Source organism: Siphateles boraxobius, unplaced genomic scaffold (genome assembly GCF_051911475.1).
Source record: "Siphateles boraxobius isolate OS27281-9 unplaced genomic scaffold, OSU_SipBor_1 119, whole genome shotgun sequence".
NCBI classification, from domain to species: domain Eukaryota; kingdom Metazoa; phylum Chordata; class Actinopteri; order Cypriniformes; family Leuciscidae; genus Siphateles; species Siphateles boraxobius.
Window position 1 is genome coordinate 1,262,483 of NW_027508721.1, and position 16,571 is coordinate 1,279,053.

The 16,571-nt window shown below is 41.6% G+C and overlaps 1 protein-coding gene across 1 annotated transcript; it reads right to left on the bottom strand.

The window, feature by feature from the left end:
* Positions 1-5,499: 5,499 nt before the first annotated feature.
* chrna9a (cholinergic receptor, nicotinic, alpha 9a) lies at positions 5,500-14,997 on the bottom strand. Its single transcript, XM_077203025.1, has 6 exons — positions 14,769-14,997; positions 13,948-14,093; positions 11,132-11,286; positions 10,864-11,047; positions 9,881-10,232; positions 5,500-7,063 (listed from the first exon to the last, which is right to left on the bottom strand). The coding sequence occupies exons 1-6, from the start codon at positions 14,812-14,814 to the stop codon at positions 6,198-6,200; spliced, it is 1,749 nt and encodes a 582-aa protein (XP_077059140.1). The 5' UTR covers positions 14,815-14,997; the 3' UTR covers positions 5,500-6,197.
* Between the last annotated feature and the right edge of the window lie 1,574 nt (positions 14,998-16,571).

The following is a 16,571-nucleotide window of genomic DNA, read 5'->3' on the forward strand; positions in this document are numbered from 1 at the left end:
CATTGAATGAAGAAATTGTGGCAAACTCCCAATGTTGTCCTTGATTCTGTTGTGGTGGGGAGAGTCCTCTCTCTCCTTAATGAGCATATGGTTGGTTGTAAGTCAAGGCCTGCTGCCCTGGGGCCTGGTGAGGCCACACAGGACAGCGACCCGAAGATACCGAGAAGGGCCAAGGAGGGAAGAGCTTGTGTAGATGGTCTATAAAGCCTGAGAAAAGTCCCACCTCTCAGGGTCAGCTTGACTAATAAGAAAGGTGGAATTTCCAAGGGGGAAAATTCCTCTGTTGGGATGTTTTATGACTCTGTGTCAAGTGCGTGTCCCTTTATACTCAGATTAATTTAACAAACACAAACTGCATTCTATGAGCAGTTGATGTACACTAAAGTGTGAGTCGTTAAATTAGTATTAATTAGATAGGAGACATGATATAGGTGGGGTTACATTAACTAGTAGTTATCTCATAGACCATGCATGAAATAAATACAAATGCATGATAGACTATACAAGACATAATAATATCCAACACACAATGTCCTGGGATGCATGTTCATTTATCAGTTCGTTTATAAATCAATGCCGGAAAGTCTGTTTTAAGGACTATGTGTCTTTCTATTGGCTTCTGTTTTACCACATGACCACATTATTCACAGCAATAAAACCATCTTATCTGATGGTCGCCCTGGTGACTGAGGCCTTATCTGCTCTCGTGTTTCTTTTCGGGGGATGTTTCATTACTAAGAGTGGGCTTTAAAGCTTATTTGTTAAATGTAACAAACAATTATGTGTCTGATTTGTCTCAGGCATGTGTGTTTGTGTTGTCGACTCTGTTTTTTAAAGCGTTAGTTTAAAAGGATATCAAAAACTGTTTTTAAGACCTACGTTGGATTTCTATCTGCATTTCCAAATTTATCACTAATCCATTGCCAAAATGAGGGCATCTACACTTGTTTACCTGCTCGGCTGCTTGATACAGTGGATTCCTATGGACGGCATGCTTAATGCTAATGCTAATGAGGAGAGAAATACACCTGTGTCGTTTCTGTGGATTATTCCGAGTGCTGTGACTTCCCTGGAGCCGGTTGGTGGAGATCCTATTATGAGGCCTTGGGTGTTTGAGAAGTATCTTGTTGGTCGGGCGTCTTTTATTCTGAGGGATGAACTGAGAGGTCTGCGATGCCTGTGGGCCCATAGAAATGGAAAGCTGTCTCCCTATGCGACGTCCATCTGCAGGGACAGCTGGACAGCCGGCTCAGCACGGAGAAGCTGGTTGGTCTTTCTTCTGCTCTTAATATCGGGCAATATCCATCCTAATCCAGGCCCAGAACTTGCGCAGCTTCAAACTCCTGCTGAGTTCAAGTCTAGTAATGGTTTACGTTTTTTTTTTTCACCTTAATGTACGCAGTCTGGTAAACAAAATAGACTTAATAAGAATATGGGCTGATTCAACAAATTCTGACATTATTGTTCTATCGGAGACATGGTTAAATAAGTCAATTCCCAACACCATGATATATATCGAGGGATATCATGTTTTTAGATCGGACTGCACAAAAAAAGGTGGTGGAGTTGCAGTTTATATTAAGTCTAAGCTAAACTGCAGTTGTCACAGTGTCTGGTTTGTGTTCCCCGGGTGTCCACTAGAGGTCTCTTGCCCATACTGTCACCATTCACTCTGGAACTGCATCCCCCACAATCCTTGTCTGTACCAATCACTGTTCATTGCACTCAGCTGTTCCCCGTCATCATTGTACCCAGCTGTTACCTGTTATTCATTGTTAGTTCTTTGTTTTATACCCTGTCTGGGTCAGTGTTTGTAATGGAGTCCTTGTTTGATGTCCGTGCACTTCCATGTTTCCATGCCTGTACTGTTTCGTGTTTTCTGGACTGCCTTTGTTGGATTTTGACCTTTTGCCTGACTTGGATTATGATTACGGATTACCCCAATAAATTGCTATTGGATCTTACATTTCCTGTGTGTGTTCCGTGACAGAAGGACTCCATCATTTATACATCCAGCATTATGGGGTTTCGTATCCTTTCCCCCAACACGGAGAAGGAGAGGAGGGGACGAGTCAAGAATTTGATGACACTACGTCAGCAGGGCCAGACGGTGGGTTGTCTGCATCAGACCTTTTTGACTCTTTCAGGAGGCATGGGATATAATGATGCAGCTTTGAAAGACCTTTTTAATTGCTGCCTTGATGATCCCTTGCCAGCCTGGGAAATGAGGGGACTGGAGATACTGGACTTTGACGGCTTTGTCGGATATCTTCATTCCCGCAGCAGGTGGGATATATCAGTTGGGCTTAGATTTCCAGAAGGAGTGGCCAACTCGTTGCCGGTGTCACCAGACAAGATGGCTTCCAAACTGGAGCTTCCTACCGCCATTCCACCGCCTCACCCTTCACAGCTGGTTCCGGTGGTCCCTAAACGGAGGAGGAAAAGGAGGATTTCCTCCGTGACTGTTCCGGTGGTCCCGAGTCCGGTGGTCCCGAGTCCGGTGGCCCCAGTTCCAGTGGTCCCGAGTCCGGTGGCCCCAGTTCCGGTGGCCCCAGTTCCGGTGGCCCCAGTTCCGGTGGTCCCGAGTCCGGTGGTCCTAGTTCCGGTGGTCCCGAGTCCGGTGGTCCGGAGATGGAGGAGGAGGAGAAAGGTCTCCTCAATGACTTGTCTGGTGGCTCCTAACCCAGAGACCATTCCAGAGGTGACTACCATCCCTGACGCGCCACCCAAGCGTCTCGCCCTGACGGCGCCACCCAAGCGTCTCGCCCTGACGGCGCCACCCAAGCGTCTCGCCCTGACGGCGCCACCCAAGCGCCATGCCCTGACGGCGTCACCCAGACGCCTCGCCTTGCCAGCTCCGCTCAAGCTGCTCGCCAACGCTCTCCCAGAGCCTTCACCGCTGGTCCCGTCTAGCCCAGAGCCTTCACCGCTGGTCCCGTCCAGCCCAGAGCCTTCACCGCTGGTCCCGTCCAGCCCAGAGCCTTCACCGCTGGTCCCGTCCAGCCCAGAGCCTTCACCGCTGGTCCCGTCCAGCCCAGAGCCATCACCGCTGGTCCCGTCCAGCCCAGAGCCTCTACCGCTGGTCCCGTCCAGCCCAGAGCCTTCACCGCTGGTCCCGTCCAGCCCAGAGCCTTCACCGCTGGTCCCGTCCAGCCCAGAGCCTTCACCGCTGGTCCCGTCCAGCCCAGAGCCTTCACCGCTGGTCCCGTCCAGCCCAGAGCCTTCACCGCTGGTCCCGTCCAGCCCAGAGCCTTCACCGCTGGTCCCGTCCAGCCCAGAGAGTTCACCGCTGGTCCCGTCCAGCCCAGAGAGTTCACCGCTGGTCCCGTCCAGCCCAGAGAGTTCACCGCTGGTCCCGTCCAGCCCAGAGAGTTCACCGCTGGTCCCGTCCAGCCCAGAGAGTTCACCGCTGGTCCCGTCCAGCCCAGAGACTTCACCGCTGGTCCCGTCCAGCCCAGAGTCTTCACCGCCCTGGCCGCCCGAGGGGTCTTCACCGCCCTGGCCGCCCGAGGGGTCTTCACCGCCCTGGCCGCCCGAGGGGTCTTCACCGCCCTGGCCGCCCGAGGGGTCTTCACCGCCCTGGCCGCCCGAGGGGTCTTCACCGCCCTGGCCGCCCGAGGGGTCTTCACCGCCCTGGCCGCCCGAGGGGTCTTCACCTCCCTGGCCGCCCGAGGCGTCGTCTGCTTCGCCCTGGCCGCTGGCTAAACCATCACCCCCTGTTTCTGTTCCCTTCCATGGACCTGGCCCCCCATCCCTCCCCCTGATCCTCCACCGTTCCACCTCCCTCCTGGACTCTTGTTTTGTTTGTTCTTTGTGGGTCTTGGAGCGTCTGGTAGCCGCTCCGTAGAGGGGGGGTTATGTCACAGTGTCTGGTTTGTGTTCCCCGGGTGTCCACTAGAGGTCTCTTGCCCATACTGTCACCATTCACTCTGGAACTGCATCCCCCACAATCCTTGTCTGTACCAATCACTGTTCATTGCACTCAGCTGTTCCCCGTCATCATTGTACCCAGCTGTTACCTGTTATTCATTGTTAGTTCTTTGTTTTATACCCTGTCTGGGTCAGTGTTTGTAATGGAGTCCTTGTTTGATGTCCGTGCACTTCCATGTTTCCATGCCTGTACTGTTTCGTGTTTTCTGGACTGCCTTTGTTGGATTTTGACCTTTTGCCTGACTTGGATTATGATTACGGATTACCCCAATAAATTGCTATTGGATCTTACATTTCCTGTGTGTGTTCCGTGACAGCAGTTGTATACTATCCATCAGCAAACCAAACTGTTTTGAACTTTTGGCAATTAAATTTCTTTTTTTAAATGGTCCAGATATCATCGTTGTTGGATGTTATCGTCCCCCTTCGGCTTCAAATGAAGCTATTACTTCACTTACGGACCTTCTTCATAACTGGACTAAATCAGAGCTGATTTTACTCGGTGATTTAAACTGGGATTGGTTATCACAAATGTCTGATCCATTCAAGAGTATTTGTGACTCTCTTTGTTTGGATCAACTGATAAATTTACCCACCCGGTTAAATCATAAAGACCTGGTTAAATCTACGCTACTTGATGTTATTTTAACTAATGCTCCTCATAGATTTTCTGCGGTTGGAGTTTTTTGTAATGATGTTAGTGATCACTGTCTAATGGTATGTGTAAGAAATTGCAGGATTCCAAAGAGTAAACCACGTTTTATCTTGAAACGACAATTTAAACATTGTTTAACATCACCTGGGTCCCAGCACTCTCGAGACCAAGGGTCTCGAAGGTCTTTCCACTGTCCTCTGTGCTTCCAGGGGATGGCAACTCCCATTTTGTGTGTATGAGTGGCACACATCTCTCTCAAGATGGCTGCATCTGTCACGGCCACTGAGGCCATCTCTTAACTCTTTGTACTCCCTGCCACTAAGGCCGAGTTTGAACTCTCTGTGCCCTTTGATCGCCCCTTTATGGCCATGGAGGCCATCTCTGAACTCTGTGCAGCCATAGAGTTCACCCTAGAACTCTCTGTGTGCTCTGTCATGACCATGGAGGCTTGGCCCAAACTTTATGTACACCCTGGCACTACTCTGCCATGGTCCCCTGACTCCTGATGGTCTCCTGCCATGGTGCCCAGCACCACAATGGTGGTCTCCACCTCCAGCGGCACCATTGTGGTGGTCTCCAGCTTCATTAGCTCCACTGTAGTTGTCTCCTGCTCCACCAGCTCCAGCATGGCAGTCTCCTGCTCCGCTAGGGTGGTCGTCTGCTCTGGAAATTGGACACTACTTACGCTCCTATTGTAGTCGTGAACAGCGTGCCCACCCTAATTACCAAAAACGAGCACCAACCAATGCCAACAGACCCCAACAGAGGTAACACGCTGATCCGACAAAACTCAACAAAGTTTCTATTGCCATTGATCGCATCTGTTGGTGCAGTGTAAATTCGCCTTTTGAGTTGCTCTTTTTCATGCAAGGCTTGATTTAATCCTTACTAAGGAATTAAGTCATATCTGCGTATCATTTTACTTGCTCTCTTTTTATTTAACATTTGCCATTTTTGAACAGTAGTCTAAGATTCTAGAATTCTATGATTAATAGTTTTTATTAGTGTAGCACCGTTTGTAAAGAATATTTTAGGCAGAGAACAAAGCAAGGAACAAGTATAGCAAATCAAAGAAATAATTTAACACTAATAAATTTAGAAGTTGCAGAATGTAGATGTTAGCACTGGTCAAGGATGCAAGTTTTGCACTGTGTGTGTATTCGTTCAGCATTCAAGACTGGTCTATTTATGCATTTTTAATGTGCGATAGTGTGGATGTCTGTTCATACGCATGTGCAAGGTTAATTATGCATTATTAATGTGTGTCCATGCCAGACAAAGATTGTGTTACCCTATATACATGTGGGAACACGTCTACACCTGAAATATTAATGCCATTTCTTTAACTGTTACAACCAGATAATCTTCTTGAGTGGAAAAAATTAAGTAAACAATGAAGAAAGCGAGACATTCAAACAACTAACACTCATGGTGCAACTGGAATACACATATTAAATTGAATGTAGAACATGAGCCCATTTACCGAAAAAATACAGGATTATAGGAATTACTGTTTGAAAAAAAAAGAATAATCAGTAACTAAATGGTCTTTTGAAACATAGAGTTACCCATTATATAATCAATTGATTGCATCTTTAATGTGTAAATGGCTCTAGGTTGCCTTGGCCATGACAAGGATACTCATGAGGAATACCATAATGAAAAACACCCACATGAAGAACCTGTCCATCACCTTGGCAACCTTCTTCCACTCTGCCCCTTTTGCTTGGTGTGCCCTCTGCTCTCTGAAACAGTTAGCTATGTAGTCAATGTTTTGCACCACTTTCTGATGTTGGCCACAGATGCATACACATCCTGTGCCAGTGGGGGTCTTACTGTATCTATCTGCTCCAAAGGTTTTGCTGTAGCCATTATCATGGAGATAGCCAACTCCATTGAGATAGCCATTGCCGTGATTGTAGGTGTATCCACAAAGTTTTTCTGGAATTGAGAGTTCGCTATCTTTTAGTTTTTCCTGACTTGTCAGTGGGAGCTTATCGCTTCCATCTCGACCAATGTAGTGTGTGTATTTTGGATGATGGGCACTCTGTCGGATAGGGGAATTTGAAGATGAGCGGGTCCTCCTTTGATGCTGGTGCCTATGTTGCTGATAGTCACTGTTGTTGTGTTGGTACCCATTCCCATGACTGTGGTCTCTGTGATTGTACCCATTAAACTGACCGTGGTTTCTGTCATCATGCTGACCGTCTCCATAAAACCCTTTGTCAAAATACCCATCTCTCTCCAGGCTAGCCAGCGGGTCTTCAGAGAACAATGGGCCTCTGTCGCTTTCAGGTGTGGTGCAGTTTTCCCCAACCTCATACACAAAGAATATCTTTGACATGTAGTCTATTATCAGGACTTTGGCCCAGTGGGGCACAGGTTTTGCTTCCGCTCCACAGAAGTGTATATTCATGATGAAGATAGTCAATGATGTAGAGGCCGTTATCATGGTCATTGTTGCAATGTAGTATTTTCCTATAAGAAAGACACAAACAAGGGATAAATAAGCACTACATTAACACAATAAATGTTTGGGATTGACAACTGTATGTACTATCAGGTGTGACTTAATTGTCCTGTTCATACAACAATTTACAGGAGTGGATTGTATATTGTCTGCATAACAATTTTTAAATGCTGATGACAGGGGTTCTCAACTCTGGCCCTACAAGTCCACCTTCCTTCAGAGTTTTTCCTCCAACCCTAATCAAACACACCTAAACAAGCGAATCAAGGTCTTCAGGAATTCTAGAAAGTTATAAGCAGGTGAGTTTGATGAAGGTTAGAGCTAAACTCTGCTGGAAAGTGTACCTCAAAGGCAGAATTAAGAATATCTAGCTTATGACAATAGATAAACAATAGACCAAAAGTAGGGCTGGGAGATGAATTATCAATGTATCAAATATGATTTTAGGAGCATTATACAATAAATTTCATGAGCATCTCAAATTTTTAAGACACTTTTATTAGGGCAGTAAGGTTTAAATAAACTTAATTTTTCTAACAAGATTGGGAGCAGTAAGATAAGGGGAGGAGTTATTGATAAGTGTACTAAAATGGCTACAGTGGGTGTTTCTCATTTCTTATTTGTGCATCCTCGTTTCCTTTCCTCGTGTCTCAGCTCCAGCCCCTGTAGGATGTGAGGGAAGGCTGCAAGGAAAGAAAATGAGGACGAAGGAATCGAAGGAAAGCTTATTTGTATATTGGAATATTCTTGATCACTCAAGTTTCACTTCAAAGCGTCATCAGCTGTGCTCAAAGAATCTGCCCTTATGTTGTTAAAGTTTGGTTATTTAAGAAATTATTAAATAATAAAGATAAAGCAAGATGTCCTGTTGATATATGTGTGATATATGATTTATTTAAACTGCAAAGGTAAAGCATAAATTAAAATTATAGTAACATCTTAAGGGGGAGGAAAATTTATATGTACGTCAGGTTTCTTGACAAGAAAGACTTTCCCCATAGGATACATCTGTACATCCTCGCTCATAGCTGCCCTGGAAGCTTCCTCATTCCTCGTTCCTCGCCTCCTTGCGGTACAATTAGAGAATTGAGATGTCTTTCAAGATGGCTGAATTCGATCGGTTTCTGGGTCACGGGCTGTAGGACGGAGGCGCGAGGAAAAGAGGAAGCATCAATTTGAGGATTGAGAAGCACCCAGTAGGCCTGGGGAGGGAGGGCATGACATTGTACTATATTTTGCACTTATGAAAATTAATCATGATTTTATAGCAAAAATGTATTAACCATGTTTTTTGGTGAATTGTTCACCACTTCAATAATCATATCTTTACCACAAATACCATTGTTAAACTTTGGTTAGTGTAGCAAAACCATGGTTAATTTGTGCTTACCATGGTTTAACCACTCTAAAAAAATGCTGGGTTATTGTTTAACCCAAATGCTGGGTTCAGCCTGCCGGGTAATTTTTTTTTATTTTTTGTAGTTTTTCTGTAGCTCATCTGCTGGGTCATTTTTACTGTCAATAACCCCCTCACATACCTACGCAGCGCTGGATCAATGGGTCAAAGGGGAAACTTCCTGAATGAAATTAAGGTTGTATTACATTGTATTCATATGAAATTATTACTGTACAATGAGGGAAATGTCTGTAGTCTCACATTTAAAAATTTTTGTTTACATGTACGTCGCAGCTAACGTCTGCTGGGAACACTATCCGAACAGCACACCGATGTCACCATGGAAATTTCACCTCCCGCCAATCGAATGCGCAACCAGGGCTCAAACACGTCAAAGTTACCGTGAGCTCCACTGATAAAAGAAGCGCTGTTGATCTAGTGCGCTAGCGTCGCAGCTGTGTTCACACTATGCGTTTGACTGGTTGAAACTTAAAGCTACAATATGTAAGATTTTTGTAACAAAATATCCAAAAATCACTTGCACAGTGTGATAAATTTCCTGCAGTTGTGTTCTTACAATATCCCAAAAGTTCCCAAAGATTTTTAATTTCAGAGAAATTCCAATTTTAAATAATGCCTAGTCCCTGTTCAATTGTCGCCTGTCAATGACGTAATATCCGCGTTATCCCTGGTTTCCGCTCGTACTGCCATAGTAACCATGGCGACAGACGTGGACAACTGCATTAAGTATAGCGGCACGCTCACGCTGTTGTTGTTTCGTTCAAACATTATGGGATGGGGGGGTTGTAGTAAAACCATGATTAATTTTCGTACAGGATTGTTTGTCCCTGCATGAATATATTGGTAGATTTCAATAAAAATATAATTTAAAAAATGTAAAATAAAATATCTTTTCATCTTTGTCTTTATTTAGTGATTCGCGTCATAGAGATTTGCTTTTTTTTTATTCCTGAATGTATTTGGCAACAATGGTTGTTTGTTTAGTGTATGATTTTTCTGACAGAAAAAAATGCTATATTGTCAAAATTTATACATAGCATTTTGTCTATTGGCTATGTCCAGAAATCATTAATTTCCCATTTGAACTTGTGTGACAATGTAGATGTAATGTATTAAAATTCATTTAAAAAATTAGATATTAGAGATAATTAACTGATAGTTAACTGTTACTGCCACAAGAGGGTCGATTGAGCCACAAGAAAGGTCTGTAATCACAGTGACAGTGACAAAAAGCATACGGTTGTCACACTCATTTATAACCAAATTGTATCAACAGAACCACATTTAACACTCTAACCGGAGCGACAACCATATTCTGTAGCCAGAGAGAAATGGAAAGAAAGAAAAGGAGAGCTTGTTCAAATATTTTCAAAAGTGTGTCAACTATTATGCTCCACTGTAAACTCACCAATTAGTGGAACACTTTCTGAAGGTGGCATACTCTCTGCTACCATCAGTTGAAATACAGTCAGAGCCAGCAGCACCGTAACCCCCAGTGAGACCTTCTCCCCAGAATCAGCAGGCAGATAGAAGCCCAGCGGAGCCAGGAATGAGATGAGGAAACAAGGTAGAAGCAAGTTGAAGATGTAGAAGGATGATCGCCGCTTGAGGAGGACTGTGTAAGTAATGTCAGGGTAAGGGTCTGAGCAGCAGCCATACATAATGACGTTCTTAACAGCTGGCATGCCATGACACTCCCATTCCACGTTTTCCACAAAGTCTGAAAGGTCACCACTCTCCATGCCCATAGTGATATCCACCTGGGGTTAAGTGATAGGAGGTGATAGGATTTTCAGTAAGGGACAGTTCACAATTCTGTCTATATCCTTCTCAACAACTATACCTTCACCCAGAATAAAAAGGTTTCATTTGCATTATATATACATTTGTATGTTTATGTTTAAGAGTAGCAGAAATGAGGTTACAATGCATCAAGACGACACAGAGGCCAAGCCACCATGTATTTTCTATAACTTTTAATATTATTTAATAACATCCTTTCTATGTGTTCATAATCATATATATTCTGATGTCACTTCATAATTTGGGATGCTAAGGATGTACTGACTAAGATTTAGCATTTACAGCTATGTATTCACAGTATAGAGCTTTTTCATTTACCATTACATTTATCTAATCCTTTTATTAACAACTAAACATTTACTGTGTAAATAAGCAAAAACCCAAATGTGTTAAAAAATATCCTTGCTCTGCAGTTAGTGAGTTAGTGGATTACATATCTATTGTTACATAACAGTGTGTATATCTTACTTATGTTCAGATACAAAAAGCTTTTATCCAAAGTAACTAATTAGAATAGCTCAATACAAGAATATATGAATGTCTACTATTGCATTTCCTATGCGTGTACACCTATCAAATACATATTACCTGGTTGCCATTGTAGGTCCAGGAGCCAAAGGTAAGGTTGCACTCTTGACTATCAAAGGGGAAATAAGAGACGTCCACTTTACAGGAACTCTTAGTAATGGCAGGGGAGTCCCAAGTGATCTCACCATTATACCTCAACACCACATTAGTGCCTGGGGGTCCAGAGGAGTCCTCCTCATCTGCACTGAGTAAAAAAGAGATATAGAGGTTAATAATTCTGTGTAACCGACAATCAAAACTGGTAATAAATGTACTGAATGTGTTTTACTTGTTATACAGAACGATGTCTGGTCTCCAAACAAGATCGCTGGGTATTCGAATGACCTCAAGTCCATCATACTCATCTTTATCCCAGCTCAGGTAAGCATCATGCCAGATCTGACGCACCCACAGGTAGGTGGTCAACACCTGGTTCCTTTCATCCTAGCACAAAGAGCCAAGCACAACGGCACAACGTAACTTTTATAAACCTGCTGTAGCCAAATCGATGATTTTGGGCCCTATTTTAATGATTTAAGCACATGATCTAAAGCGCAGGAAAGATGGTCGGCGCGCCGCTTGGTCTAAAACGGTTGTCCCTATCTCTTAATGAGTAATGGGTGTGTTTTGGGTTTGCGTGCGATAAACCAATCAGAGTCCCATCTCCCATTCCCTTTAAATGCCAGTTGCGTTCGCGCCTTTACGGATTCGCAATTTACATGACGGAATTTGAAAGTGGAGACCAACACGCGTCTCCAGACTGCAAATAGATCTGCGGGCAGACCATCTACGGGACAAGCCAGATTCCTCCATATCTTTATGTACACAATAATAATCTTTTTCATTGTAATCCTTTAATGTTTAATATTTGGCATGTTTGTGTGCTGCTGCGCGTCCCCGTGTTTAATAAGCAAAGTGTACGCGTGTTGTGAATCCGCCTAGGCGCACATTACTAACGCACTCTTTAAATAAGAAAAAAAATATTGCACCATTGACTTTAGACCAGGGGTGCTTCTCAATATCCCTCCTGGAACAGGTCGGAAACCAATCAAGCTCAGCCATCTTGAAGCACATCTCAATTATCTAATTGCACTGCAAGGAGTGGAGGAGTGAGAAGGCTTCCAGAGGAGTCATGAGCAAGGATACACGGGCCCTGTCCCACATGTCACACTTCATGCACTTTCGGTCTTGTGGAGCGCGTTTGTCGTTTAAGGTCTCAGAATGGTGCCCGCGAGCGCCCCCTCTGCGGTCGAATGGCACCCTCGATGCGCACTTTTGCCGAGGCTGCACTGATTCAAAATAGCAACGTGCCAACAATGCGCCAGCGCCTGAACAGATCTCGCATTCAGACCAGCGCGCACAGACGGGCGCAAATGCATTTGCTATTTAAACAACGTGGCACATGACGTGAAAATATTTTGCGTCAAGCTAACAAACAAAAAACAATCGCGTCGCGCCTGGCGCTGCATTGCCCCGGGTGTATAGGGCCCTTTATGTTATTGGAGTGATGGCCTTTTTTATTTCACCTGTGTATAGGCTACATGAGTTGATCAATGTTTTGCAAGTGAATAATCACTAAAAGTTTGGTCATACAAACTGATCATAGAACACTTGTATTATGCCACTTGAGTTGTATATAGTTTTGTGCTAACTTTATGTATTTTGGGAGCGTTACTTATAGCTGAAATATCCTTCAAATATATTCTTTTGTGTTCCGTTGGAGAAAGAAAGTCATATGAGGTCAGACTCCTTTGTCAATAAAAATGATTAAAAGATACTGTGCTTACTGTAAACATGTTCAGTGATGTGATAAGGTAAGAATTTTTTTTACAGTTAAAAGTATGGGTTACTTTATATGTTAGTCTTTATATTCAGTCACACATGGTCTTGATCTGCAAGATAAAACCCTGTTGTTCTACATGGAACACTTTCTCACAACAATGAAGAATGAAAGGGAAGAAAGTCTGAACCCTTAGGTTGCACTTAATGCCTTCTACATATCACATCTCATTGGTTAAAAGTACTCCTCAGGTTCAGTAAATTAATATTTGATTGAGTTTGATCAGGGCGGAAATTCAGTGTCTTTTAAATGAGAAATTCATTGTCTCTTTCTGGAACACGAATAAACAATGACCACCAGTGCCTTAGGCTATATTATCATCATCTGAGAGAACACACAAACACTGAATGTAAAATCATACAATTACAATTGGATTTCATCATTTACAGTGACAGTTCCTCTAAAATTAAATTTCTGTCATAATAATAGTTTTGTTTTTTTAAATAAATGAGCATGTTCTAATGTTTCTTGTTTTAAACCAGACAGTACTTTTGCACCAGCAATGAGTAAATAAATAAATAAATGATCTAATTAGAAAAAAAATAGAATAAATAATACAAATCTTATTTTCCAGGTTACTTAAAAACACATATATACTATGACTATAAAACACTTTAAAGTGAGGAGAAAACATGATCCGCAGTGGCACACTAGCTAGGAACAGTTATACATTAGTCACCCTGCTCACACTATACATACACATATAATGTTTACAGTGTCACAGGATACAGAGAGTTAATGAGAAGAGGATCCACACAATAAACATTTGATAACTTCTGACACCGAGTTATCCACTATAACTGCAACTGCAGTGAAGACCGCAGCTGGTAGTCCATTGGCGGCAAGTTTGCCTGGTTGTTTACTATTGGCAATTCTATACATAATTGTTTGGGCAAAAGCATATACTGTATATGCATTTGAGCCATGCATGTATTTCCAGAGGTTAAAAGTTTGGGGCCATTGAGTGATCTGTGCGGCTTCCGTGTTAAGTCGCAAAAGTATGCGCCGAAATCACACAAGCCATGCCACATCAAGGCCAGTTGGACAGTGTGTGGGTTTTTTGTTGGTGTGTTATACAGTATACCTTGATCTCAGAATCAGCGGCTATTTCAGACACACTGTCTCTGCAGTATAGGTCTGATGTGTGTGGCTATTAAACTCATTCTGCTCTATTATTCAGTAAAACATTTAATTCTAATTATAAAATAGGTACCAGATTAAATGTCAATATTCTGTAGACTTGTGCGTGTGTGTTTAGTGCTCACCATATCTTTGATCTGAGAGAGTGTGATCTGTAGAGTAACGTTAAGAGCTTTGTCTGTGTCCTCCACAGGCCGTAAAGCATTAGAATAGTTCTCCATTAGGTCATTCAGCAATTTTTGAGCAAAACGACCCTGAGCAGAGAAAACAACTAGAGAGGAGAACATATTTTATTTATTTAGTTGTTTTTATACAATATATTTGAGCGTAAAAAAGAATATGTTGAAATTGAAAAAATCATCCCAAAATTATCACAGGTAATTATGGTAATTTTGTGGAAACTATGATTGTTGGTGATTTTTTTAAGGCACCAATTAAGATTACAGAAAAAATAGCAAAACATTTTGTTTTAGACATGCATTATATAACATCTCAGTACTTTAATATATTGGCATACTGTTAATTCATTCAGTAACATAATGTTTAACAAAGTATTATATAAATAAATAAAAAAAATGTAGCTGGATGTAAATATAAGAATATTTCTTAATCAGTATTTTCATATTGTTTTGCGAGAAAATATAGTATGTTATTATATATATAGTATATTATATATATATAGTATGTTAAGTAGTATGCTTTTATTTTTAATTTCAGCATAAACTCAAGAAAAAAAATGTAGTATATTTAAAACAAGAAAAGCCCATCTTTAATGAGGTATGAAAATTAGGCTTAATTCAAAATATATTCTCTAAAAATCTATTGTTGTCTGACAATTTTGCTTATAAAATAAATGTATCTTGTTTTAAAGATGTTTTACTGGTAAACAAAACAAAAATGCTGATTAAGAAAATGAACAGCAGTATTAAAAGGAGCATGAACTTACCATGTAGCAACATGCTAATGTGAATCACAAGAAATATGATCTTCATTTTTCATAAGAATGGCAAAAATAAAATGCAATTTGCCAGTTATTATTTGCTGTTGCTCCTCATTTGCTCTTCATTTTGAAATGTTATTATCTGCAGAGGAGGAAAGAGAAATTGCGAGAAGTCCCATAGCGTTCTGAACGTTGAGAGTGATGGTGAACCATGTACAACGCTGAAGGCCTGAATGTCATTCTTACTGCTTCTCTGGAACAAGAGCCGAGGTATCACATAGCATGCACACTAACACACACACACACACACACACACACACACACACACACACACACACACACACACACACACACACACACACACACACACACACACACACACACACACACACACACACACACTTACACTTCATGTCACTGTGGAGATATTCAACTATGAATAAAAAGAATGTGTATTTATAAAACTGGGGATCTTCTGTTCTTTCAAGAGCAGAAACATCTTATGTGTTCTTTTCCAGACTTGTAATGGATTGTTCGTTGTGATTTAGTGTGATTGAATGTGTTTGTCCTGTCAGTCACAGTGAGAGCCGATCTGACAAGGGTGTAGTGCAAACAGGTCAGATGGTTTGAATGTTACACACAATTAATTTTAAAGGAAGAGACAGTCTCCCCTCTTACACACGCACACACTTAATTTCAAGACAGCAGAGATTAACTGGTAAAACATTACAAGGACTAGATAAAACGCACTGACATTCTGATCTATTTTTCAGTCGTGTATTGTATGTGGAAATTAAAAATATGCTTTTTAATCACCTTTTCTTTGTATCTGTGTTCCATATCAACTTTCTTATCTCATTAAAGAGTGAGAACACGTAACATTGTTCCCTGTATTCATTTACTAGTGTATATTCTTTTCTCAATGGCTGAGGCACTGAAATGAAAAGAGTATATCACATTAATACTACGGGTCTGCATTTATTCAGAACAGCGCAGTAATTCTCATTTTACATGAAATAGAGAAGGCTATGAAAGAGTTTATGTATCAGACTTATTTTAGATAAGTTCACTTTTTAGCTTAGCTTAGCTTAGTTAGTTTTCTCAGTTTAGTTTTCTCAACACTATAAACTAATATATATATATATATATATATATATATATATATATATATATATATATATATATAAACTAACGATTGAAAACAGTTAAATAATAGAGCTCTATTTACTGGCAATAGCTTTTAACATAAAAACAAAACTCTTAGGATACTTGGCAAGACATAAACAGAACATATGTGATGATAGCGGAAAAATAAATTAAACAAAGCACAAATACACATTTATAAATACTTATAAATACACTTATAAATACACATAACCTAACAAAATGAACATCAGGTGTAAATCATTGAAAAACCATGGAAACAAACTGAAAGCAAAGAAACTGAACAGCTCCCAGCCCCCCAAACACAGATTTCCCTTAACGGCATTCCAAATTTTCTAGTGCTGGAAAAAAATCCGATTTTTCATATTACATTTTGCATGTAAAACAAATAAGTTAATTAACTACTTCTCTGTAACAAATTTATAGCATTCTAAGTACCTTTGAGGAGCTGTTTGTAACTGAATCTCTTTAGATTGTGTCACACAGCCCCCTCATATTTCCCATCACCTACGCAGGAATACAAGCACATACACACACAAGGACTGTGGGGTCTGAAATGATGAGAGATGAGAGGAATAAGACAGGAAGTGGTTCTTCTCGAGGCGTCTTTATATCTTTCTCTTTCTTTCTCAGGCGTAGGAGAGT

Coding starts and splice junctions, on each gene's coding strand:
- chrna9a (XM_077203025.1), bottom strand. CDS start 14,814: ATGAAGATCATATTTCTTGTGATTCACATTAGCATGTTGCTACATG. Junction 11,287..13,947: donor TCTCTCAGATCAAAGATATG/GTGAGCACTAAA, acceptor TCTTTGTGCTAG/GATGAAAGGAACCAGGTGTT. Junction 11,048..11,131: donor GACATCGTTCTGTATAACAA/GTAAAACACATT, acceptor TTTTTTACTCAG/TGCAGATGAGGAGGACTCCT.